The sequence below is a fragment of the Thermobia domestica genome, chromosome 13 (genome assembly GCF_964235325.1).
Source record: "Thermobia domestica chromosome 13, izTheDome1.hap1.1, whole genome shotgun sequence".
NCBI lineage: Eukaryota > Metazoa > Arthropoda > Insecta > Zygentoma > Lepismatidae > Thermobia > Thermobia domestica.
Window position 1 is genome coordinate 96,826,820 of NC_137466.1, and position 27,335 is coordinate 96,854,154.

At 39.2% G+C, this 27,335-nt stretch overlaps 1 protein-coding gene across 2 annotated transcripts in view; it reads left to right on the top strand.

Moving 5' to 3' along the window:
• The first annotated feature begins 22,299 nt into the window (after positions 1-22,299).
• LOC145668369 (AP-4 complex subunit epsilon-1-like) overlaps positions 22,300-27,335 on the top strand; it is a 41,350-nt gene continuing 36,314 nt past the window's right edge. Inside the window, exon 1 of one of the 2 annotated variants that reach the window (XM_081736148.1) lies at positions 22,300-22,966. In XM_081736148.1, the coding sequence (XP_081592274.1) occupies positions 22,853-22,966 (114 nt within the window). In that variant the 5' untranslated portion in view covers positions 22,300-22,852. The remainder of the gene's footprint in view (positions 22,967-27,335) is intronic. The other variant, XM_081736147.1, reaches the window with a different exon arrangement.

A 27,335-nucleotide genomic window follows, 5' to 3' on the forward strand; every position in this document is an offset into this window, starting at 1 on the left:
CAACCTCAAAGGAGGAAATCGCAGGGATTAGATCGAGGCTGCGTGCAGTCCATTCTGTCTGTCCCGGATGCACCACCGACCTCCAAACTTCATACCTGGCGGCAGTCTTAGCTCTGCCTTCTACGCTGTATACACCAGCCATTTTGCGGTTTTCAGTGGATCAACTTCGAAATCATAAATAGCAAACTTCACATTAGTAAATAGTATTACATGCCAGCTAGAGCTCATACTAGTTTCTAGGATAATCTAAACTAAAAATAGATATTGAATTTACAACCACCATATATATACAGGGTGGCCCAAAAGTAGGTACACCGTCCGTACTGATCAACTCATTGCTTTTTATATAATTTCTTATCAGTTAGACTTAATTTCTTTCTTATATGTTCTTAATGTGTTTTTACTTATACCTTAAGCACGGAGTCGCCGAAGCAAATAAACCTATAAGCTAGAATGTTATACTTGATCAATGCAGGACTGTATACTTACTTTTGGGCCACCTTGTATATCTATATTATAAAATTGAAAGTGACTATGTTTGTGACTCTTAATCTCTTGAACCGCCCGATCAATCTCGATCAAATTTTCAACGTAGATGTGGTTCTGGCCTGGGAGTGCTTTTATCTATTAACTTTGACGGGGGAGGGGACAGAAAAATAAATAAAACTTAACTCTTGAACCACCCGACCGATCTTGATCAAATTTTCAATGTAGATGAGGTTCGGGACTGGCATGATTTTTATCATTTCACTTTGACGGTGGGGAGAGGATGGAGGGAGAGAGATACAAAAATCAATAAATATAAAAATAACTATGTTCGTGAATTAATAACTTGAACCACCCGATCGATCTCAATCAAATTTTCAACATATATGAAGTTCAAACCTGATAAGTGTTTTATCATTTCATTTTGATAGTAGATCTTAGGGGAAGAGGGGAAATATATGAAAATGAATAAAACTTTATAACTCTTGAATCGCCCGACCGATCTCGATCAAACTTTCAACATAGATAAGGTTCGTCTTAAGATGTTTTCTTAATTTCACTTTTATAGTGCAACGAAGGGGAGGGGGGATATGTCAAAAAAGTAAAAATAAAAGTGACTGTCTTTGTGACTTCATCACGTTTAAACCACCCGACCGATCTTAACCAAATTTTCAAGATAATGAGGTTCAGACTTGAGATGGTTTTTATGATATCACTTTAACTGTAGAACGTAGGGGAAGGGAGAAATCTATAAAAATAAATAAAACTTAACTCTTGAACCACCAGGCCGATCTTAATCAAATTTTCAACATAGATAACGTTCGGGCCTGGGATGTTTTCGTCATTTCACTTTTACGGTGCAACCTAGGGAATGCAATGGAGAGAGGGGAGATTTATGTAAAAAGAATAAAAATAAAAGTGACTGTCTTTGTGACTTCATCACGCTTTAACCACAGGACCGATCTTAATCAGACTTTCAATATGGATGAAGTTCGGGCTTGGGGTGGCTTTAGTCATATCACTTTGACGGTAGAACTTAGGGGAGGAGGAGGGGAGGGGACAGATATATATATATATAAAAATAAATAAAACAACTCTTGAACCACCCAACCAATCTCGATCAAATTTTCAGCATAAATAAGGTTCGGGCCTGGGATGGTATTTATCTATTCCCTTTGACGATAGAATTTATAGGAGGAGGTAGCAGGGGAAGATATATAAAAATAAATAATAACTCTCGAACAAATTTTCGATCTCGATCTCGATCAAATTTTCGACCTAGATGAAGTTTAAACCTGAGATGATTTTTGTTATATCACTTTGACGATGTAACTTAAAAGAAGGGAAAGACATTTACAAATGATCGAAAATGACCTATATTAGTGGCGAATCTATAGTTTTTGAGGTCGCTGAGATGAACAGTGACACTTCTGATGCCATTTAAATCCAAATTCAACCCCGCAAAAATTGTGGGAGGGGAGGGGGATATATAATCAAAATGACCAATATCAGGGTCGAATTCAGTTTTCAGGGTCGCTGAGATGAACAATGACACTTCCGATGCCGTGCCCCACAACATAGGGAAGGGAGGAGGAGATATAAAAGTCATCGAAAATGACCGATACCAGATTATCCTAAGTTGACAAAATCAAGAGATATTCAATTTTTCGCACACATTTAAACCCCTTGTTTCTCTTTAGGATACCCATTTTAGTAAGTAGTATGTCTAAAACCCTAAGCTCAAGTCAGGTACGACAAATTATAAAAAGTCGATCCAGCGGAGGAGTTGGAGAACAAACATCGTTATTTTTTATCTATCTATCTATCTATCTATCTATCTATCTATCTATCTATCTATCTATCTATCTATATCTATCTATCTATCTATCTATCTATCTATCTATCTATCTATCTATCTATCTATCTATCTATCTATCTATCTATATATATATATATATATATATATATATATATATATATATAAATTCTTCATTTGAAATAAGTAAATCCGTGTCCCTGCGTTTTTAAAAATTCTCGTTTTAAGGGGGCATCTTCTCTCTCTATCTTTCTATATCGCGAACTTTTTCTAGACCGCTGCACCAATTGTAATTATTTTGGTACATGAGTGCACCCTAGCCTCGAATCGAATTTCGCTACTTGTTAATTCAGGTAGCTTCCCAATTGCCTCATGATTGGTCAATATCAGAAAATTTTAGTGTTCTCAGTGAGAATTAAACCAGGAACCATACACCGTGATTGCGTACACTAACAATGCGGCTAAACCGGAATTAAATAATAATAAAATATAAACATCCACTTTCCTTTTTAAATGCTCTTCGCACCTGCAGATCGTAAATTTTGATGACTATGGTAACGAAAAAGATTGAGAATTCAGTATATAACTAATCTGCTGAAATCTTGAGTAGAGTTAAGAATAGAGCTTATTTGAAGTAAGTTTTTCTTTAAAGGTATCTTTGTAAAGCTTATTTCTCGTGATAAATTATCAATATAAAAAAGTCACAAATGGAACATCCTACGTAAAAACATTTATATTTCGGTATCACTGTAGTAGCCGAATTAGCCCCCTGCCTGCGCCATTTGATAGTGATTAATCATCAACTTTATTACTCTCATTTACTTAACTAGATGCACACAGTAGCTATTTTATTAGTTGACTATATTATTGCATAACTTTCTGAGGGTGATCTTATTTTTTCTTCATTTCCTCTATTTCTATCACTTTTACTTTCAATTCTCCCCGATAGACACCACCTTTACGAAGACACTTGTGTGTCGAGTGGGGAGGATTGCGTGCTACAGTGAAATTTAAAGCTATGTCGGCTGTAGTTTACTACCAAAAGGACCACCCCTACCGAATTGGTCTAAATGGAGTAGTCAGACGAAGTGTGTTCTGGGAGAAGGCAGCAGCTCTCCAGGAGCCAAGTTGACGGAAATCATAGTGATTGGTACGGCAACTTGGAGATTTAGTCCCAGGCATGGTCAGAGTGACTTTAATGGCTGGGATATTGCGGGGTAGAAGGCAACGGGAAACCACCACCACTATTTGGTCTAGGAATTAATTCGTGCGGGTGGACAAGAGATGGCGCAACGAACGGAGCGTCCCACAGTTCCGTGTATCCACACATGTGTTGCAAACCCCTGTCATCGCGTATCGTTCGTAGTATAGGACAGTGGATTAAAGCGTCAACAACACCAGTTTGTAGTTAAGTGAACATGGCGCAATTTGTGCCTGATAAAGTGTTTTTGCGGGGTGTCCTGCTGCATTACTTTAATATACAGAAAAGTGCGACTGAAAGTCATCGTATTTTGGTGGAAGTGTATGGTGACCATGCTCTAGCTGAGCGAACGTGTCAGAAGTGGTTTGCACGGTTTAGAAGTGGTGATTTCGGCTTGGCAGACCAAGAGCGAGCTGGACAGCCAAAAAAATTTCAAGACTAAGAATTGACAGCATTGCTCGAGCAGGATTCGTGTCAAACGCAGGAACAACTTGCAGCAGCATTAGGCGTTGATCAAACAACAGTCTCCAAACGCTTGAAAGCCATGGGAATGATTCAAAAGATGTCACATTGGGTTCCACATGAATTGAAAGACAGAGACGTTGAAAGACGAAAAACCATTTGCGAATTGCTGCTTCAACGACAGAGCAGAAAGGGGTTTCTGCATCGAATTATTACGGGTGATGAGAAGTGGATCCATTACGAGAACCCTAAACGAAAAAAGGCGTGGGTGAAACCAGGTGAACCAGGTCCATCACAACCAAAACGAGATATTCACTGTGCAAAGGTTATGCTGTGCATATGGTGGGATATGAAAGGTGTGGTGTGCTATGAGCTGCAGCAACCGGGTGAAACTATGAATGGAGAACGCTATCGACAACAATTAATGCGTTTGAAGCAAGCTCTGGCCAGAACACGACCAGAATGGGAGAACAGACATGATAAACTTATTGTTCAACATGATAACGCTCGCCCACATGTCGCAAAACCGGTCAAAACCTATTTAGAAAATGTCGGATGGGAAGTTTTACCCCACCCGCCGTATTCACCAGACGTTGCTCCTTCGGACTACTACTTGTTCGATTGCATGAACAACGATTTGATTGGACAGCGGTTTACTTCTTCAGAAGATATCGAAACATGGGTCTCTGACTGGATCGCTTCCAAGGATGAGGACTTCTTTCGCCACGGAATCCGTACATTGCCTGACAGATGGGCGAAAGTGGTGGCTAGCGATGGACAATATTTTTCTTAAGGTATTTATGTATTTTGTGTTTGTACTACAGCTTCAATGTGTGCGTACCAACCGCACGAATTAATTCCTAGACCAAATATTTTTCCCAAGTTTGCTGGCAGCAGAAAGAGAGCATATGTACAATGGTCTTTCACAGATCAAAATATAATTCAGGAGGTAAAATATCCCCCATTCGGATCTCGGGGAGGGGGATGGCTTGGGAAGGACTATTGAAAGAAAGTAACAACGTCAGGAAAATAGATAGGGAAAGAAAGACATGCAAAAGCAAAACGTTTAGGATAGCGACATGGAACATACTTACCATGTTACAGGGAGGGAAATTAGAACATCTTAAACAGGAAACAAAATAATCTAGATTTACTAGGAGTTTGTGAAGTTAAATGGGAAGATAATAGGGTGTTGAACAGCGAAGGATATAGAATGTTCAGGTAACGAAAAGGGCGGTCATATTGTCGCAGGAATAATTTTTGGTAAGCGCTTAAAAGAGAAAGTATAATGTGCGGTTGATGATATAGTTATGGTGTTAAGACGTAAAGGAAAAAGGAAGGATCTATTAGTGGTACAGACATATGCACCGACCAATTCGCATACAACGGAATAAGTAGAGGAAAATTATGAGAATATAGAAGAAATTATACACAGGGAGAAGAGGGCTGCATGCGTAGCTGTAATGAAAGATTTCAATGCAGTTGTGGGAGGAAAACAGGAAAGTAGTGTCATAGGCAAATATGATTTAGGCGTCGTAAGAAATGAAAGGGGAGCCGAACTGATCAATTTTTGTAGACAAAATTCACTAGTAATTGGAAACACATGGTTCAATTAGCACAAAAGAAGATAATATGAAAATCCTCAATAGGCCAAAGATATCAGACTATGTTACGATTCAGAACAGGTATCAGAATAGCTTGAAGAACGTGTGAGATCCTTCTCGGGGCTGACATTTTCTTTGATCATATCCTTGTGCTAACCGAAGTAGATATCCAACTGAAAAATGTAATCTGAAAAAAAGTAGGCAACAAGATGTTGAATACTGAAAACAATGGCGGCGGTTGGATGTTAAAAGTGGGGGGAGGGGGGCAAGACATGATCTGAATATTTGTATATCATCAATGTTAGTTTTCCTGGTTGCTTCTAAACACTTTGTTTGACGAAAGGTTGTATAACTATTAGGATACTGTCTTTTCCAGTTAAAATACCGTATATCGTGTTTCTTATTTTATTAAGAAAATTGACAAGAGCAACACAAGTAGATACTAGCCCTTCGTAGTCTTAAACAACGAAGGTGTAAGAAGAAATTTGATTCCTTGCTCATTAACATCTTAAAATTCTGTCTGGGAAATTGTGTGATCGGATTAGGAGTCTATTTAATAACAAATATACAAAATAAATAAATAGAAAGGATAAATTAATCAAATAATCATAGTAATGAATAATGAGGCTTGTTTTGCAAAAGTTATATTGAAACTGGGAATTGATAAACAACTTATATTTTTAATTCCACGCATACTATTATAGCCTATGTGTTATTACTAGGGCCCGTAAGTTTAGGAAAAATCTTCTTTTTTACGAGTGCGCGAAAACGAGGTTTAACATAATATATATGCTCTTGTTGGGTCATTGTGTGCCAGAAAATGTGGATATTATGCTATAGCACCTTTGGTGCATAGCTGTTTCATTTGTAAATATTTTTGTAATTAAATTAGTATTTAATATAATATTAGTATTGTTTTAGTGGTATGAAAAATCCTTGGCTAAGGTACTTATGTATATAGTGCTAATTTTTTGCTTTGTTTTTATATATTTTAAAATGTTAAGAATCTTGTGTAAATGTATTCTTGTTATGCCTCTAACATTTTTTTTATTTAGCAGTTTTAGAAAGTTACAAAATGAGCTCTGGACTTGACTCCCCTATACGCCGTGGGAAGCTTCACTTTCTATTTTTCGTTTTTTTTCTTTTACAGGGAAGAAGGGGGAAATTATGTGGAAAGCTGACCACTTGGCGAGAGGCTTGAGACTATATAAGTCAACCCACCCCTTCTTCCAGGATTCATTTCTTTTAAGATTTTCTTCGGGGACTCTCTTGTTCCGGTAAGAGGGTTGTCTCTATGTCCAGACATAGGTGAATAAAGTACTTTTTTACTTTAAGAATTTTTTGGACGGAGCGGGCGGAATGAGCTGCTCCTGATAGTTTTGAGCAGGTTTCTAAGTGATGAAGCCTGCGACTTCGTAAACAATAGCTAGATCATTATTTTTTTTTAGGGACATAGGCCAGAGTAGCCCGTAATGAGGGTTTCTCTTTAGATTTTAATGCTGGCACTGGTTCTGTCTGAGAGAGTGACTTGGGCAGTTACCTTTTCGGTGCTCGCCGGGATGAGAATTTTAATGAGGTTCTCGGATGATTTTAAGGGCTCGGGAATTCACGAAGGCTGGAGTGAGGCTTGAGTTCCTGTTCGAGTCCATAATAATAATTTAAGGGTCTTTAGAGAAATTAGAGGATCTTGTTAGGAGACAGCAGGCCTAATAGTGGAGGTCTCTGCCTTTAGGAGAGCTTGTGGTTACAGAGCGAGTAACCTCATGGTACAGATATTTTAACTAGTCAATAAAGAGTTATTCCAGGGCAATTTCAGGTTTTTATTTAAGCTGATACTGTTTTGTCGACCTTAGTTTGTTTATAAATTTTTTCCTTGATAGGCTGGAGAAGCGACGAAGGGGGAGGCATTCCTCCCATAATCTATGAATCTTGGCTTCTTTTTTTTTCTTTTTTCTTTTTACTTTGACATACCCCTAGAGAGCTAAAGAAGCAAGATTCCCGCTTAATACTCTCTTCCAACCTTACTTGTTACTTCTGTGGATAAAAGGTGGCGGATGGATAGGAAAGAAGAGAGAGGGCGGGCTAAGGAATAGCAATTATTTGTCCTTTTATTGCCTCTTTCGGCGTTTTTTCGTTTTTTTGGTATTTCTCTAAGCTTTTAATAGGTCTTAATGTCTTTTTTGCCTTTCATCTTTCGACAATAAATTTACTGGTCATTAACTCGAATCACCACCACCTCTTAAACATATTTTCTTTAGTAAAGAAAATTCAAAAGATAAGGCATTCTTCAACGACTGGACTGATAAGACCAGATCTGCAACAATCACAAGTCGGATAAGTAGGCGTAACAATGTCTTCCAGCAAAAGAGGTGAGGGTGGAGAAGTTTTCTTATTTTAGTTGTTAGCAGTGTTGCCAGATCTACTGATTTTGCAGGAGATCTCCTGCTTTCTCTACGTTCTACTGATCTACTGCGAAAGAAAATGAATAGTGAACAATCTCCTGGTTTTTCCTTCGAGAAGTTGAAGAAATATATTTTTATTAATATTGAATTTTCAATGTTTTCTCACATAAAAAGATGAAATTTATCTGTTATAATACACAAAGCTCTGTAGAGCATATAGATATAGAGCTTTACTGTATATAATATAAATCCAAAGAATACAAATGTACGTCATCTTCTATATGCATTATGGTTAGCGTTTTTATGAGTCTGTAAGATTTACAAGTAAGTGTTGTTTAGATTGGGACTTGGGTTGGAAGAGTGGCTTAGATCATTTCTCCACGATCGTCAGTAAGAAATCGTCTTACGCCACGGTCACGTGTGACTATACCATATAGCTACGTTATCGCTACACGCATGAAAAGACATTTTCCCACTCCACTTTGCTCTTTCACTACGTTTTACTTCACACACGTGTGTATCAAATAATATTAATAAATTGGGACTTTTCCCTTTCATTTGTACAACATAGTTCATCGGAAATGAATTCTGCTCTGCTTGTTTCGACTACTGCCCCCTTAATAATGGTAAATTTTATTGCCTCCCTTCCCCGGATTTACATTCAAACACCACCACTGTATGTGTCTACTGCTTTCTCCTGTTTTTTTATCTTCCAAACTCCTGCTTTTCCAACTGACTGATCTGGCAACACTGGTTGTTAGTACTTCAGTTTGAGGAAGAAGGATAGACCGTTAGCCTACCAGAAGCTTGTATTTCTTGAGCATTATATCCATTAAATATGTAATTCTAATTAAATTGGGTCTTATTTTTGCGTCCTTTTTTCCCCCCAGTTTTTAGGTCCTTTTTTAAAAATATTTTAGGTCTTTTTATAGTTCCTTTTTAGGCCATTTTTAGGTCTTCAACTTTCGAGCTCTAGTTATTACTCTTAAAAAGACAGTAAATACAAAGTACTGCAAGCATATGCTACGACATTTAAAGAAATACTTTTGCAAGTTCCCGAAAGATGTTCATTGCCATTAGGTGTAGTTTTCACTTTCTTGGAATACCTCAAAACACAATACTAGAATCACTCCACACTCCAGTGATACAAAATAACCCTCAAACCTAGAATTATGTTGAATTCACTAAATTTAACTGTACATACACTTGTGCACCCCTAAACACACCGCTTCGCTCGTATATTGCACTGGAAACCAAAATGGAAGTTCTTTCTTATTACTCTCTTTTTAATTAATATTCCTAATTAATATTATATTAATATTAGCTTACGCACCTTTGGCGTGTGAGACCGGAGTTCGATTCCCGGCGAGAGCTCACGTGGTTCGGATTCCACGTTAATCATTAGGTCCAAGTCTCATATAGCCTTGCTGCTGAACAGGATATTAAACTAAAAAGAAACAAATCAAAATATTCCTTACTATTAGAAAGAATAAAAGACACTTTAGGAACTGTCGATTTTTGTGCAATTAAAGTTACCTCAATTAGTTCCAAAGCGGCTAACTAACATATCGAGCCCTTGCAAGAAGAAATGAAAGTACACTCGAATTGTGGCGCTCTAGTAGGTTAAATTTTGGCCATTTTTCGTGGCAATTAAAACACAATTCCTGTAGCTTTCTTAACTCCACGGGAAGGCAACCAACACGTACTCACGGAACGGCAAATATTTTATGGCAGCATTTTATTCTATGAACCATTAACACATAAAACACTTTATATTTCCAAATGAAACTATACACATTAATGGGTCATTTCAAAAAAGTGTAGCAACTGTCCCCTTTTGCGTCCCCTAATTGCCGCCCATGCATATACTATACTTACATGCATCTTCTTTGTACATTTACTTGTTCTTACATCCATTCTATTCTTTACATTTTTCCTTTTTCCTTATACATTTCTCCCTTTATCCCAACTTTTTAGCCATATCCAACTGGGTATTAATCCTCTTTCGTTGTGTGAACTTCTCTCCCAATTTCGATGTTTTCCTGATTGTGACATTTACTTTTCACGTTCTTGTACCTTATGATCCTTATTACTTTGTAGATTTTTTATTACTTTCTCTACACATTATTTTTTCTACTAATCAAATCTTTACATTGATACTTATTTTTGAATCGCGTTTTTTACTTCACAGAAGTAGGAGGTGAAGGAGATTAAAACATTACAATATTAATTTTGAAAAAGAAAACGGAGTTCGGCAGTGCACACCGTAGTGATCACCTCATATTTTGGTATTATGCTGTAATGAGACAGCCCCATAAGCATTCCGTCAGCGGGCCGCCGTAGGCCCATCGACGTGGAAATGGCGGGCCGCTGGCGGATGCCGCCGTCGGGCCACCTGCTCGATTACACTAATTACGCCTTCGTCCCACCGGCGGGGTATCCGCCATAATCCCGCTGCTCCCCCGTCTTTAGCCGATATCCAGCCGCTGAAATCCTCCCACGTATTTCCCTATGTGCAAGACGTAATCGGATCTACCGCAAACCACGGCGGGTTGCCTCCCAATTTTTTTTCAAGAAATCCATTCCCATCCGGGGATGGGTGGGCTGTAGATGGCCACGGTCACGGTCACGGTCACGGTCACGGTAATATTGAAGTTGTATGCAGAGTATCGGGCCAAAGCCCCTGACTCTATGAGTAGAATGAAAGAGTTCAAAATACAGAGGTACAGGTGAAAAACTGGGTATTACTATTGAGTTGGTAGGTATGGTAGGCTACATCTGCAACTGTCGCAGAGTGGCTGATGGTGACTTTAGGCGAGCTTTATAGAGTCATTATATGCGTGGCATGCGATGGACGTTCCGGAGAGCGCATTCGGTGCCGATATTAGCAATAGCTGGGTTAATATGCCTGGGTAACGTACGCCAGAACTTATGGTGGAGATGGCGTAAAACTTCTCTAACAGGGGGAAGCTCTAGATCTTCCAGAATTTGGCGGTTGCGAGTATATCTGTCGTGACCAGTGATGATACGACCGGTTCTAGTTTGCACACTTTCGAGTGTCTGAAGGTGACTGGATGAGGCATGTTGCCAGGCAGGGCATGCATAAGTAAGTGTGGACAGGACTATCATTTTGAATATGTGCACTCGGGCCTCATGAGAAATTGAACTGCAGCGAAAAATTGGATATAATGCTGTGATTTTGCGTAATGCTCTTTGCTTGATGTCCTTGATGTGCGCAGCGAATGTTAACCCATGGTCTAATATCACTCCCAAATATTTAGCATGTGTAGCGTGAGGAATGTATGCGTTCTCATATATTAGATTTCGACGGGTACGTATACGTCTTCTACTGTGTATAACAGTACAACTTTTGTCGGTATTTACTTTAATCCTCCAACGTCTGGCCCATTCCTGAAAACTGTTCAGTTGACGTTGCATATAGATGTAACACTGTATAAGTGAACTGCTTGTTGTGAAAAAGGCGGTATCGTCGGCGTACGTTGCTAAGAAGCAATGTGGTAGGGTTGGAAGATCGGCTGTATACAGATTATATAAAAGTGGTGAAAGTACAGCGCCCTGTGGAACACCTGCTTTAATTGGTCTGGATGAGGATTTGACACCATCAATAGACACATGAAATTTTCTGCCAAAGAGGTAAGAGCGGAGTAAATGCAGAATACTATCCGGAAGACCTTGGTCGTGTAGCTTATATATTAGTCCTGCTAACCAGACTTTATCAAAAGCTTTTGAGACATCCAGGTACACACCAAGAGTATGTTGTTTTCTGTTGAAAGCCACAGTTAAGTGATCTACTACTCTTACGAGTTGCGTAGTCGTGCTATGTTGAGCACGAAACCCAAATTGATGGAAGGGTAGAAGATTACTATTGTCGACATGCTGTTTCAGTCTCCAGAGGAACACACGCTCAAATAGTTTACTCAAATGGGACAGAAGACTTATCGGCCTATGATTTTCTGGAAGCAGCGGATTCTTTCCAGGTTTGAGGATGGTGATGATACGTGCTTCCTTCCAGGTCTTTGGGAAGTAGCATAGTTGAAAGATGGCATTAAATAAATATGTCAAAAAGACCAATAATTTTCGGGTTGGATGTTTTAGTACCTCACTTCGAATCCCATCAGGCCCAGGTGCTCTTTTTGCAGGCAGACACTTGATATGGCGTTCTATTTCGCGTGGTGTTACTAAGGTGATGTCATGTGTAGGTTTTTGATTACTCATGCGATATAATGTGGTTCGGACATGCTGTCGGAAATAGGGCTCAAGACGTGCTCTATTGGGCTGAAACTGTGCTTGCAGAGAGTCAGCGAATATGTCCGCTTGCGACTGAGGGTCTTGAGTCAGTCCTTGTGGTCCCTGTAGGACTCTTGCTCTGGAAGCATTTGAGGAACGTTGAAAGGATTTGGAGTACATCCAAATTTTACGATCATTGACGGTGACATTTCTAAAAGTGTCTTCCCAGTACTGTTGATTTTGTCGCTGAGTCAGCATCTTGAGCTTCCCACATAGTTTATTCCACAGAGTCTTGTATGCAGGATGAAGTGTGTGCTGCCATCTGCGTCTAGCCCAACGTTTTAAATGAAGATAAAGTTGCAGATGTAGACTGTCGCCTTGACCTGTGTGTGTTGGAGAGATTCTGGTAGTGGAGCTAGCTGCTTCCGCTGTACGAAGTGCTAGTGTAATGTGAGAAACTGCTTGGTCGATATCCTCAATGGTGGCGGGCCGATCTCGTAGGTCGATCATAGTGTTTAGTTCTTGTTTAAATACATCCCAATCAGTTTCTATTTTCTTGAATATAGGGGCAGAATGGGCGATGCTTCTATGTGAGACGTGAAAAATGACTGGGTCGTGATCGGAGTCTAAATCCGAAATAACATAAGGATGGACAGTAAAAGACACATCTTTGCAAAGAGCGACATCAAGCACATCGGGCTGTCCGCCAAATTTTGGATGATGAGTAGGATCTGGTGGAGCACTGATGATGAAGTTGGACGTGAGTAGATATTCGTGTAAAGCATCTCCGGCAGTGTTTGGAGTAATGGAGTTCCATTCTCCATGCTTAGCATTAAGATCTCCAGCTAAGATGACTTTTGGCCCTAAGTTAGCTATGACATCAAAGTCTGTGGGTTCTAGTTGTGTGGCCGGGGACCTGTACCCAGTTACCAATATTAATGAAACTCCTGGAGTGATTAACTCAACAGCAAGTGCCTCCAAAGTAAGTAAGGGTGGTATTGTGATCAACCTGACTGGGAATGCCTTTTTAACTATAAGTAACAATCCTCCTTTCTGTCTGCCCACTCTATCCTGTCGGTACACAATGTAATTTGGTAGGCGCCAAGTAGGGATTCGAGCAGTAAAATGTGTTTCCTGGATGAACATGACATCGACTCTATGTTGGGTTAGAAATCTGATAAGCATATGTTTTTGTCCCTCTAGGCCATCTGCATTCCAGGTAGCAAGGATAAGTGTGTGATGCAATACGCTGGATTTAGAAACAGCCATCGTCAACCATTTCCGCTATTGTTTCTATTACTACTGCAGCCTTGGAAGCTGAGTCTGCAGCTTGTCGAAAACGAGTGATACCACGTTTGATATGGGTTAATATTTTGCGGAAAGGTAAGCCCTTGAGTAAGGAAAGAACGGACTTTAAGTCGAGGTCTTCTTTAGAACTATCTTGAGGAAGGGCAGTAAGTGGCAGGGTGTGGGAAGAAGTGGAAGCTTCAGTATCTTCGGTATTTGTAATCATGGGTTGGATGGTGTCAGCAGCGGGAATCGAAGGTTCCTTTGCTGAAGGTGTATAGAAACCTCGTTTGGTTATATTCGGTTGTTTCTTTGGCTGCTGTGCCGGCAATTTGAGAGCTTCAGAGTAAGATTTAAAGACTGGACAGCCACGGTAGTTTGCCGGATGATCTCCCTGACAGTTTGCACAATTGGCAGGTATGGATGTGTCTGTTTTACTGCAAGACTGTGTGAAATGTGATTGCCCGCATTTGAGACATCTCGGATGGGCTTGGCAGGTGTCTTGCGAATGTCCCAAGCGTTGGCACCTGTAACATTGCAGCACTGAAGGAGGTTTATATGGTTCAATTACGACTTTGTAATGTAGCAAGGTATTAATTGCGTATATCTCTTTGACAGCTGCAGTTCTTTCTAGAGCTACCAAGAACAGTGGCATCATTATTTTCTTGTCATCCGTCTTGCTTTTACGAGACATTTGGTGGACGCTGGTTGGTTTGTACCCCAGTCGGGAGAATTCTTCCTTTAGGTCGTCTAAATCTGTGTCAATAGGTAGTTTCCGGACAACTACCTTAATAGGTCGTTCATTCTTTGCTACACCTGTGGCATACTCAGTCTTCGTTTGCTCACAATAGGTTTTGATGGTGGTATAATCATCTTTGTTGGACGCTTGAATTCGAATGCGCTCTTTATTTGGCTGTGCTAATGGAGGCTCCTTCAATGTTCGTGACAAGGTCTTTATGAAAGTATATGTATTTGTAATGCCGTATATGAAAATTGGAGGAGGCTTATGACTGGGCGGCTGCTTTGGCGGAGCAGGATTATTGCCGGTATTAGCATTATCTGCTTGGGTGGAAGACAAAACATCAAACCTGTTGCTGACTGGGAGAGGCGGATAGTCTGCCTTGTTGAGGTTTTCCAATGAAGACCTACGTCGCTTTAGTGTTCCAACTACTGTAAAGTCCATATCTTCAGGTTTATTTGAAGTAGACGGTTGTGAGGCACTTGATTGCTTAAGTGTATTTGATTTCGATTTGAGCTCCCCTGGAATGGCTGTTTGCTTCTTCTTGCCCAAAGGCAGAAGAAAGTCTTCTGGTTTGTATGTGGCCCGGATTATTTTACCCCTGGTAGCAGGAATCTTGGTCGATTGAGATTTTTTCTCAGATTTGGTGGATGTCTTCTGAGAAGCCATCTTTATTGTGAGAGTGGGGGATGGCGCCAGCTTACAAGAAGGGTAGTGGCGTTCCCAATAAATATTATGATCTTAGAGCGGTGCTCTAAGTTTTTAATTTGCCAAGGTGCTTTTCCTCCGAAGAGGAAGCACTACTAATCGTTCGCCGGTATAAGTGCCAAAGTCGTCAACTATTTTCTTCCTGCTGTTATCTCTACCTCCGAAGAGGAGAGTATCAAAATAACTCGTGAAACCGAAAGAATAGCAAGGTCGTCTAAAGATAAGATCAATTTAGTGTGTCCGCCTCCGTAGAGGCACAAAACAATTCGACGGTTGTTTCCTTTACCTCGATGAGGTAAGTAATCCAACCGTATGCAAGATGTTCGCGAATAAAATTCAATCAGGGGGGATGGAAAACCCAAATGACTTGTTTATTTTTCTCCGCCAGCTACGGATACCCTATTTTTTTACCTGGTTAGAGATTCCAGGTGGCCAGTTCGTAGATGGCTATACCTTCCAAAGCATATCTGAACTACTATCTCGTAATTGTCAGTGAGAGTTATAATTTTGGAGTTGATTGTTTGCAATGAGCAAAGCTTTAGGCAGTATATTTGACATTTTGCCAAGTAACAAATAAGGTAACATGTTCTGCTGTAACCTGTCACGAAAATAGTTTTGCAAGCCAACGAACTGTCTGACAATAGTTACAAGAGTACAGTGCTGCCACCTGTTCCTCTTATATCCTAGGTCAGCAGACGTTACCGAGTTCTCTTCTGTTCATATTAAAACCAGAACAAATGACGTTCATCACGCGAAGAGTGAAGAATTGTGGGTAACGCAAAGCCGATCCGTTCCCACCACACGACCTTAAGCAAGGACAACCGCCACGATCAGCGTATGGTCCGAAGGCTACATCCGTCACAGTACCGCGTTCGCGGGTACCCCGACAAAACCGTCATCGGTCCACCAGTGGTTGCAGTTACTCAACCGACTCGATGTCCCGCCTCGTTCCCGCTCGAAATCCGCTTATATACCGCCATAGTAGCGATCGGCCCGACGATGTGCAGCGGACAATTGCTCATGGGGAGGTTACTTAGTGAGACTCTTTGGGCCTTATGCAGAGTCGTTTTGAAGTCTAATTAAGGCAATACTACGGGGCAGAGTTGGCGTGGGGCAATGAAAACTTGACCCACGACCCACTGACCCACCACCCACCGTGACCCCTGACCCACCACTCACCATGACCCATCGTGACCCACCATGACCCACCACCCACGGTGACCCTCTCTGACCCACCACCCACCATGAACCACTCTCATCCACTTTGACCTACTCTGACTCACCAAAATCCATCGTCATCAACTCTGAACACGATCCACGGCCTTTTCTGAACTGACTAAAGAGTTTACACTTGTAATAAAACAAGACTGTGAAATTGTCACTAATCGTAGTTTGAATTTCTAGTCAATCGCTCAAGCACCACTCTGTTACAATAACGGTGGATCTGACCTTTAAAATATCAAATGAAAATACCCCTGTACAATATGGAAAATGTTATGGTTTCTCAGTTCACAGTATTTTTCTCACAAAAGACTTGAAAAATCAGTTGTTCATAGGTTATAAAGGTGCTCGGGTACTCTATGTGAGAGCATCTCCATAAAGTATGCTCATAATTGTAATTTGTGTAATCACTAAAACACCACGTTAAATTTAAGTTACAAATATGCATAATTGCAATTATTATGAATATTTATTCAAAAGTAGTTTACTTAAAGCAAAGAAGAGAGTTACTAAAAAGTGGGTACAAAGTTGAATAACATAAATAAGCCATTAGTAATACAAGTATACATTTTCCGTAACTCGTAATTTTCCACCTTAAAACAAATCTGAAATCGGATTTATTTCCTGTTGGTAACTTTTTGGTGGTAAATCATCTGCAGTGGAATGATGTCCATCCTTCAGCCAAGAAATAACTAGCTCGTATACTTTGAGCTTGTCTAGCGGTTTGCCATTAACATTGATGAGCAACAAGTTAGACAATTTTTGAGCACTTAATCTATTTCTAATATCAGTCATCTGTAAATTCATAAGGGAAATCCCCGTTCGCACTCTGTCGTGAAAATTGATAATACTTCTACCCGATATCTGCAACTTCTCATCGACAATCTACTTGTTAGACTTAAGTCTGATAACGATTTTTCTCGGTCAGTTTTGAAATACTCAGCAAGAAGTATCATCTCTCTATCACCATAAACATCTTTTCCATATCGACCATGTCAGTTGGCAATGTCGACCCATGTAGAACAGAAACTTCATCTACCACGCCTTTGATAGGGAATCTTGTGAATAAATTATCAATTAAAGCCTGATAAACTGATGATTTCTTATTTGTTTATAAATTTAATTTTTGTAATTACACATGAAGGTTTGATACCATTACCAAGCTCCCTCCCCCGTCTAGAAAGCGAAAGGAACGAGGTTTCTGGAAAGTATTCAGAGGTGAATGGGAATTTCCCTCCTTCTTCAACATCAATTACCACACTGCTGTTTGCCATGTGCCAAATTACGATGAATTTCAATTAAATTATCATAGTATAATTATTTCCTTGTTGAATTATCAATACTTTTCAGTGGAAAAAAGGATGAAATTTCAAAGTTCCAAATCAAAGTAAGTAGACCAACGTAAAGGGAAAAAAAGTGTAAAATTTTCCATACAATTATGCGTACAATCCAAACTTCAAATTTCCGTGTAATTAAGCTTACAGTACAAATTTTACAGTACAATTTACCGCGTACAAAGTACAGTACAGTACTTTTGACCGCGTGAATTGGAAATTGTTGTTGGGAGTTCTAACAAAGATAGGGTTGGAATGGAAATATAGAAGACTCATAAGAAACTTATACATGAACCAACAAGTAAGTGTTAGGATAGGGGAAGAACTGACGGAAGAGAGTGCAATTGGAAGGGGAGTTCGACAAGGATGCTGCCTCTCGCCAACACTATTTAATGTCTATCTAGAAGAGATAGTGAAAAAGAGCCTACATGATGATGATGGCATTTCGGTAGGAGGTAGAATGATTAGATGCATAAGATTTGCAGACGATATAGCGCTTCTTGCACAATCTGAAAAGAAAATCAATAAAATGTTAGAAAAAATTAGAAAGGGCTTTGAAGAATATGGGATGAAAATAAATGGTGATTGGAACGAAGGGGTCTGTGTCAAATATAAAAGTAGGAGGGGAGAAAATAGAACAAGTGGATAGTTTTCGATACCTGGGTAGTATTCTTAGTAATGACATGAAATGCGAACGTGAAATAAAAGCAAGGATAGGAATGGCGAAAGAAGCCTTTAGGAGGAAGAAAAGTCTGTTTTGTGGGACCTTGAATAAAGAGTTGAGAAAAAGACTCATAAAATGCTTCGTGTGGAGTGTATGGGGCGGAAACGTGGACATTACGTAAAGGTGACGAAAATCGACTGGAAGCCTTCAAAATGTGGGTGTGGAGAAAAGTGGAAAGAATTAATTGGGTAGAGCGGAAAACGAATGAGAGAGTGTTAGAAATGGTGGGTGAGAAAAGAACACTTTTAGATATTATTAGGAAGAGGAAGAGAAACTGGTTGGGACATTGCCTAAGAAGAGATTGTATCATGAGAGACGTCCTAGAGGGTATGGTGGCGGGAAAGAGAGGGAGGGGGCGAAGGAGACTACAATTAATGGATGATATTAAAACAGAAAGATCATACGTGAAGACGAAAAGGTTAGCGGAGGACCGTGGAGCATGGAAGCTTCTCAGCTGCGGCAATTGACCTGCCAATAAAGGCAGAATACCTATGATGATGATGTACAAATTTTATGCCTATTTTTCTCACAACTTTATGGGTTGATTGCCCTGTGCTGCAAGCGCTCCATATAATAAACATAAGCTTTAGCAATTATTATAACCAATCATCAGAAGGTACTCTCTACAATGCAGTGAGCAGAGAGGGTCGGTAGATCATACTGAGTCGGTGGGTCACGGTGGTTGGTGGGTCGCAGTGGGTCATGGTGGGTGGTGGGTCACAGTGTGTCATGGTGGGTGGTGAGTCACAGTGGGTCATGGTGATTGGTGGGTCACAGTGGGTCACATGCTGTTGGCCCACGACCCACTGACCCACTCCATCTCTGCTACGGGGTTGACTAAAGGATGGTTATCAAAAGTGTATTCAGAGTCTCTGATTAGGACGTAGTAATCGACGGAGTTCATTACATGTGACTAATTAATCTAGAGCAGAGGGTACCCTTTTAGCCACGGTTTAGCTTGTGCGACATATTTCGGATTTCGTATGTCATTTATTTTCATTTTTACAGACTACGCATGCGCACATATCTTTTCCATAGTTGCTACATTTATTTTTCTCACCTGATGCATTGAGTTATATTAGTTAATCAAACCCAAATCATCCTTTTAGTTGTACTCAAAGTAGACTCTGAATACCAAAAATCACACCTTCCTTACTGATTTCCTAGTATGACACTAACTAGTCGGTGACTAACTATTGATTAACGAATTCTATGAGTTTTACGACCCACGATTATGCCGGTTAGGCTAAAGGAGACGGTGTTGATGAGTGATGAATGAAATGGTGAAATAAAGAAAGTAGGAGGAAACGGGAGAACCCCGAGAAAACCCACGCACACGGTGTTTGTCCACCACAAAGTTCACTTGGCGGGAGCTGGGATCGAACCCGGGACCCCAAGCACCAGAGGTGAACGCTCCACCACTGAGCCACCGCGGCCCCGAATTATTAACGAATCCTTTCTGAATACCACCGTTTCCGTCTTATGCACAATCGTTTTGACGTATGATTAGCGGCGTAGCGTAAGGGAACGCCGGTATGCCCGGCATCCCCTGTTAATAAGAAAAAATACGTATTTCATTGTATATAAATTGTTTACTTGTAATTATCACAATTATTTCCACTGCAATCTTCTGGATGTCCTCTCTCGTCTTACTTTGACAAGTGGAACCTACGCATGCGCGTCACTCAGATGCACATTTTCTGTCTTTCCTATGCTATGTTCCTTGGGCATCCAGGCCTACTGCAAGAAACGTGGTTTTCGTCTGCTTTCTGTCGAATGCGCATGCCCAGCTACTACTCTCTTCATCCCTTGCAACTCTACATTTTGCTTTAGATATACGCTGGCGTATTCAAGTATTTCCAACTCTAAGTATATCTTGAACTAAGTTATAGTTTCTGTACAGAACGTACGAGCGTTAACATTAAGGAGATAGAACAAAACAAAAATGGTTAATTCAATGCATTTTTGAAGCATGCCGGTTATGTAAATAATAGTATAAAAATAGTTATGCTTTAATTGTTATTAAATGCATCGTAATTGTAATCGTAATTAAAGACAAACTATTAATCTTCATCATAAATATATAGTATGTCCAGTGGCGTGGCCAGAAACTCTTTGAGGGAGCTCACAGACACAAGCATAAAAAAAGAATCACGGTCACCGATCTGGTAGATCAAGAAAGCCAGTACTCCTAGCCCCTCGTAAGGATTGCTTGGGACCTTCAGTCACTGGCACATATCCCGGGGAAATGAGGAGGACATGTCCCCTCCATTCTTGGAACAGGGGACGATTTGTATCCAACTGCCACAAAGGAAAGCAAGATGAAATTGATGTCCCTTGACTTGTTTTATTTTTAAAAAGGAATCGTATTCTTTAATATTTCATTGTCATTAATTATTGTTAGTCTATTTGCAGCTACTTGTTTAATTCCTGTAACGATTCCTATAATGATATTATGATCATCATAATTTTGCTCAAATAAGAGTATTGTTGCGCCATACATAGTTGATTTTCTTTCATAGTTTTGGGGAAGTCATTACTTATATTATTACAAAACAAGTGTCCTAAAATTTTAATGTGGATCATTGTGGATGCGTAAATAGAAACATATCAATTATAAATATGCATGTATTCAGATTTCAGAATGTGTTCACGGTACTGATACGTGTCACAATTTCATCTACATCGCCTGGTATATAAAATACAACAGATTCACCTCAGAAATCAGATTCATCTACCGTAATATGAATCTCATCTCCCCTCCCCCCGGAATAAGCTTCAAATATGCCCTCCTCCCTCAAATCTGCCCTCCTTCCAATGTTGAAGACAACTCTGCTCCTGTGATCCTCCACAGCATTGTTTTTCAACTTTATAAATATTTTGAACATCGCTTTAAAAAAAAAAATTAGAACGGTCTTACCCGTTCCCCGAATGCTGAAGACAGATTTGCCCCCTGCCTTCAGTATCTGGATATCTGACAACGAAATACATACACAGAAACAGGCCCTCAGAGTTGGTTTAAGTGCTTTCTATTTGCATCTTCAAATGATATATGTATACACTCAGGTCCATATTCACGAATGGGCGTCTGAGTTCCGGACTCAAGATGACAAATTTCTAGGAGCGACTTTTTAAAGAACGAGATTGAAGTATGGTATGCGAAGAAAGAAGCTACCCACGAGAAAGAAATAAAGGGAGCTATACTGGAAACAATGTTCATTCAACAGCGGGGCCGAGTTTTCTTGTCACACGGTAGTGGTAAGAAGGAGTTGAGCCAATTTCTTATTGGCTTCTAACGTAATCCACGCATTTGCTTCTGTATACCCCATTAGGCCACCAATTAGGGGCCTCCCCCTAATTTTTTTTAATAACCCTATATTTCCCATCGGTATAGCTATGTATTGCTGATTTTAGTAGTATTGTATCGCACAAGTGACTAACTTTGGCATCCCCATTTCGGAATACCACGCTACGCTACTGCGTATGATTAGTGTCATACCAAAGGCCTGACTACTGCAGGAAACATACGTTACTCGTACTCTTTGGTATGGCACTAATCACTCGTCAGAACTACTCATAAGGCCCTTTACATTTACGTTACACTTATATTTCTCTTCTTTTTACATTTACTCGTGTATATCCCTTCTTTTTTAACTTTATTTATTTTTCTCTTCTCATTTCCCCCACGTTTTTTTGCCCCGCCTGCCTGGGTATTTCGCCCTTTTTCATTGAACTCCTGTCGTGAATTTGTCCTTTTCCTGATTTTAACGTGTGTTTCCCGATCTTTTCCTACAACTTTTACCCTTACTACTTCAAAACAATTTTATTTCAAACAATTTTACTTAGACAAGACTAATTCTTCCATTGGACGAGCTCTCTTTACATAATACTATTTAAAACAATTCTGATTTGAAAACAATTTTAGTGAAACAGTCGACTGGGTCTAACGGCTGCTACTCCTGTAATATAATACAACATTATTTTTTTAAAACAATGGACTAGAAGAAGGAGTGCAAACAGCCGTTTTGACAGTGAAGTAGGAGTTCGACAGCGGCTGTGCTAGTGAGTGCATCGTAGCTAGTGATGCTCCAAGAGGAAGGAGTTAAGTGGGCCCAGTGATACACCTACACTACACTTACACTTTCTGTTCCATTTACACGTACATACATTCCCTTCTTTTTATACTCTTTCTCTTTTCTATTTTCATTTTACACTTCCCACTTTCCTCTACTTTTTGCCCTGTTCACCTTGGCTTTTCGCCCTCTTTCCCTGTCTGAACTCCTTTCCCGACTTTGACTTTTTCCTGATTTTGACTTTTTTTCCCGACTTGTGTCCATTCTTCCCGATTGTGTCCTGTATATTATTCTATTTTGTTTTTCACTCATAAATCCTCTGTTTGAGGTACACATTTGACCAATTAGCATTAGTAGCACATATGACTAGAAAGCTGGTGCACCTACCTATTTGACTGATAATAGTCTTATGAAGAGAAGAAGAAGAAAACGAAACGTTCTAGCAGAAATGAAAACATTTGAACATTGTATTTATTTTTTGTATAATACGAGGGGCCGGATACTATTTTTGAAGATTATGATTTTAAGTTAATCTTTGCCGCAAAATATGTCAGGAATATTTGAAAAAACTTTCGAATCGCTTGGAGCGATGTTTGCAAATGTTTCTAATATTGGAGTGAAAACTTTACTTGAGAGATGTTTCAGTGCACGAACAAAACAGGTGCGTGTTTATAGTGAATTGCAAGAAAGCAATTTCTTCCCGTTAGGTTGTAAAGGATTGAGTGTAGTTTAGCAATGCTGAAATTAGACATACAAATTAAGGATGATGTGTAAGTTTATGTAGCAGTAGAACTTATTTCCATGCTGGTTTACTTTTTATACACCACTCGAAATGGTTGAAAAATTATAATTCAGCAATCTTTCGTATTGTCTCTGGTAACTCTTTACTTTGGGCAAGGGCGATATGAAAGTATCTCACCTGGCATACATAAAATTCAACAGTCAGAAGTACTTGTTGAAAGATTACGATTAGCGTATAAATACGGCATCCAGATGTATGCAATAAAAGCTACAGTGCAAAGAAAAAATCAACCTGTGCTATGTGGCCACTGAAAAGCACGAATGATATTCAACCAGGTCAGGTCATGGCGAAACTAGTGGGGTCCATGTTCCGTTAAGGGGGTCCAAAACTACACTGAACCCCCTTAAGCTAACCTAACCTAACCTGACTTAAGCTAACCTAACCTAACCAAACCTAACCTGACCTGAGCTAACCTAATATAACGATATATTATATAATCAAACAAAAATCAATAGAAAGAAGTGGTGTCAAAGACACTGGACCCCCTTAACGGAACATTGACCACTAGGGGGTGAGTTCGAATGGAGCAGGCGCGTCAGCGACGGTGGGTATAGGCGTAAGCGAGGTTAGTTAAGTAAGTTTTGGCAACGAGTCAGTAGCACTTGTTATGATTTCATACTAGCGCTCTCGTTGTAAGCATAAAATACAGCTTCTGTACACGGTGCAGAAATACACCGCCGATGAAAAAAAAAAAAAAAAAAAACGGACGCAGTCATCTTTCGTATACACCCACTTATTCGTCGAAAAGTACGTGTAGTGATTTTACACTAGTAACCTTACGCTTGTAAACCTAAAGTACAGCTGTATTACTTTGTATTTAATTCCATTGCCTGGAGAAATTTGATCTAATGATTTCAGAATCAAAGTAATAGAACCATTTTTCATCGTGGGTAACAAGCCATCGTCGTTAGAGTTCGCAAAATCACCTGCAAAAATGTCAGACGTTTGCGTTTCTCAACAGTGTTCAAACGTTTGGGCATCCATTTCGCAGAAAGCTTATGCCTATTCAACTGATGATCTATTATTGATGAAACACGTGTTTTGAATATCCATAGGTGTGAACTGTCACTTGAAGTGAAATTGGCCTGTTATTCATTATCAGGTCATCAACCTGATCAACTTTTTCCAGAGTTGACACTGACACTGGCTTTCCCACACCTTGCACCATCTTCTGTTGAAAAATCATCATGCTTAAAGTTTGAGCACTATTTCTTCACAGTGAAGTATGAAGAGCAATATATACCCAATGTGTCTAATATCAACCATGGATTTCCTTTGTCGACTTCCGTTGTAATAAGAACAATTTCATGACACTTCACAATTCCTTCTTTGTGAACTCCACATTTGGCTGCGTCATGATTCGGTCAATGACTTATGAAGAGAAAGAGAGAGAGAGAAAACGTTAGTACTACGATCATCTCAGCTATCACTGAAACTTATAAAAAATTAATGTTTCAAATGTAATGAATAATTTCAGGATGACATGTGCTGAAATTATGATGATCTTGAACACAAAACACCCAGTGTTTTTCCACATCCATTTGTAATAATGTTTCATCAGGCTGTTGCATGATTATGCTATTTTTACTTTGTTTTCGATTTTTTAAATTGTTTCCATTAGAAAATTTCATCTGTTTCGGAGCATTGACTTGGATCACTTGCATTCAACGGCTTACATCTACTAGGAATGATGATTCTCTAGAATTGACGTATAAGCTTAAACTGTTCTCTCTCATATTTTATTTTTATTTTATTTTTCACTATGAACAAGAAATAAGGAGGAAGCTCAGCACAGGGCTAGACGTCTGTCTCTTCTTCAGCGTTTAGTCTCTTTTTTTCGAGTTAGTCTCTTAAAGTCTCTCTTTTTCAGAATTTTTTTTTAACCTTAAAGTGGTGAAGAAATTCAAATGGAGCAGGATTGTGGGATATGCTATTCTTCAAATGTAGTAAAGGTATATGCTAAACATAAAAAGAATCGCTTATGATGATCTCTGGTGTAAACAAATGGTTTTAGTGGCTGCAGATCCGCACAATTTTCCTGAGACAGTCCAAAGTGAAGATCTTGGGCCAAGCTGTAGTTCTTCATCGCCTTGTGTTAAACTTTATAGTTCCAAGAATGCAGCAACAATATCTGAACTCATTTGGGTTATGAAGCCAGTATGTTTCAATTATTCAGCGTCATCTTGCAGTTGCAGTAACGAAACTTTTGATGCAATGTTTCCAGCTGGTGTTCCGACTGATTTTTCTTTAAATTCCAGAAAGATGCGATACTTAATAATTGATGTACTGGGACCATATTTTCAACAGATGATGTTGGAACCTCTTTTTATTCAGTGTGTTTTGATGAAATGACCAACATAGAAGATAAAAAAGAAGTGCGATACTGGTCGGTAGGGAGGGTTGAAGTAGTTTCTAGACATTTGCACAAACTCATGAAAACATTCATTCTGCCATTAGTAAAGCGAACCTATCTGTTCACAAGATTCTGATGATTGGCTCAGATGGGCCCAATGTGAACAAGAAAGGCTACAAACTATTCAATGAAGGTTTAATGGGAATGAGATCTCGCGGATTAGTTGACATTGGGACCTGTCCTCTTCATGTTGTTCACAATGGATATCTTAAAGCCTTGCAGACCTTTGACGAAGATGAATCTGAATTAGTTTTTAGCTGTTTACCACTATTTAGATGGATGGCCAGCCAGAGTGGAGGATTATATGAAGATTCAAAATGATCTGAAGTTACCTCGAAAGAATTCTTAAGCATTCTCCGTGTAGGTGATTTTTTTTAAAATTCGTTCCATCTGTAAAGAATCATACTATTCTGCAGTCTGGTTCATACAAACAGATCACCAATCTTTTACATTGTTCAACAATCAAAGTGAAATTGTATTCGTTAAATCTTCTGCAGAAGTTTTTACACGCTTCACAGAGAAATTTCAACAAGATGAATGTCTAATTCATATCCTGTACTCTCAGCTTCAATACTGTTTTGGAAGCTGGGAAGATGTGTTTGTAAATGTATTTCTGAAGGTAACTATGATGTAAATGAGTTATTTGATCCTAAAAACATGTTGTCCATGAAAGATATTGTTCTTTCACAGGATGTTAAAAATGGGCTTTCATGTCTTCCAGAAAAAGATGTTTTAGTGCTTATGGAAGGGATTAAAGAACATTATGTTACTGGGAGAAAATACTTAATTGAAAGGGTAATGAAAGGTTGTGGTTTGATTAAAGCTTTGAGATGTTTAAATCCTTCTCTTGTGAAAAACCGAAAAAGTTGTCAAAATATAGTTTCAGTTGCCAGAGAACTACGTATTGATACAAAAGATGATGTGCTTATTGATGAATGGAAGATGTTGCAGATGAAGACAGTACCAGACTTTAAAGGAAGAATTGATAGTTACTGGGATAAGATTTTAAAGAAAACTAATGAAGCAGGACAACACAAGTATCGAGAAGTTGCGAAAGTTATCAAGACTGCGTTGTCACTTTCACATGTTAATGCAGACGTTGAAATTCGTTTTTCTGTATCCAGGTGAACTTTGACTGAGGACAAAGCTTCTAGCGAACGGACATTAAATGCAATTTTGGTGATTAAAGATACATTGAAATCGTTTGGGAACAAACCTGAACTGTTTCCCATGACATCTAAACTTATTGCTATGGGACAAAGCGCACATAAACATTATACAATGTATCTAGAAGAGTAAAAGAGAGCGTAAGAGGAGGACGAAGAGAAGAAAGAACTACGTTTAGGTAAAGAAACAGAAGAAAAGTTAAAACAAGCTGAAGAGTATAGGAAGAAAATTGCAGACATGGAAAATAAGATTACTCAAACAAGGAGGGATTGTCAAGTAACTTCTGAAGCATCTGACCGTCTCTTCAAAAAAGCTAACGAGCGATTGAAGAAGGCAATACAGAGGGGGAATTTTCAAGAAGTTGTTATTGCACAGGGTATGTTTGAGGGTGTTCAAATCATGCGCCAAAGTGAACAACAGAAGCTTCAAGAAATGGAAACTCTTCAACGAACTGTAGAAAAAAGATAAAATAGTTTAATCACTGTTTTCTTTGTCAAGAAACCTAAGAATGCTTGATGTATTTTTAATATCAACCATTACAATTTCTGTAACATTTAGTTAAAAGTTTTAATGTAATTTTAACTTTTGCATAATACATCCCACCCAAGACCAGAAGCAAATGATTGTGGGTAAAGTTCTGTTGGTCAT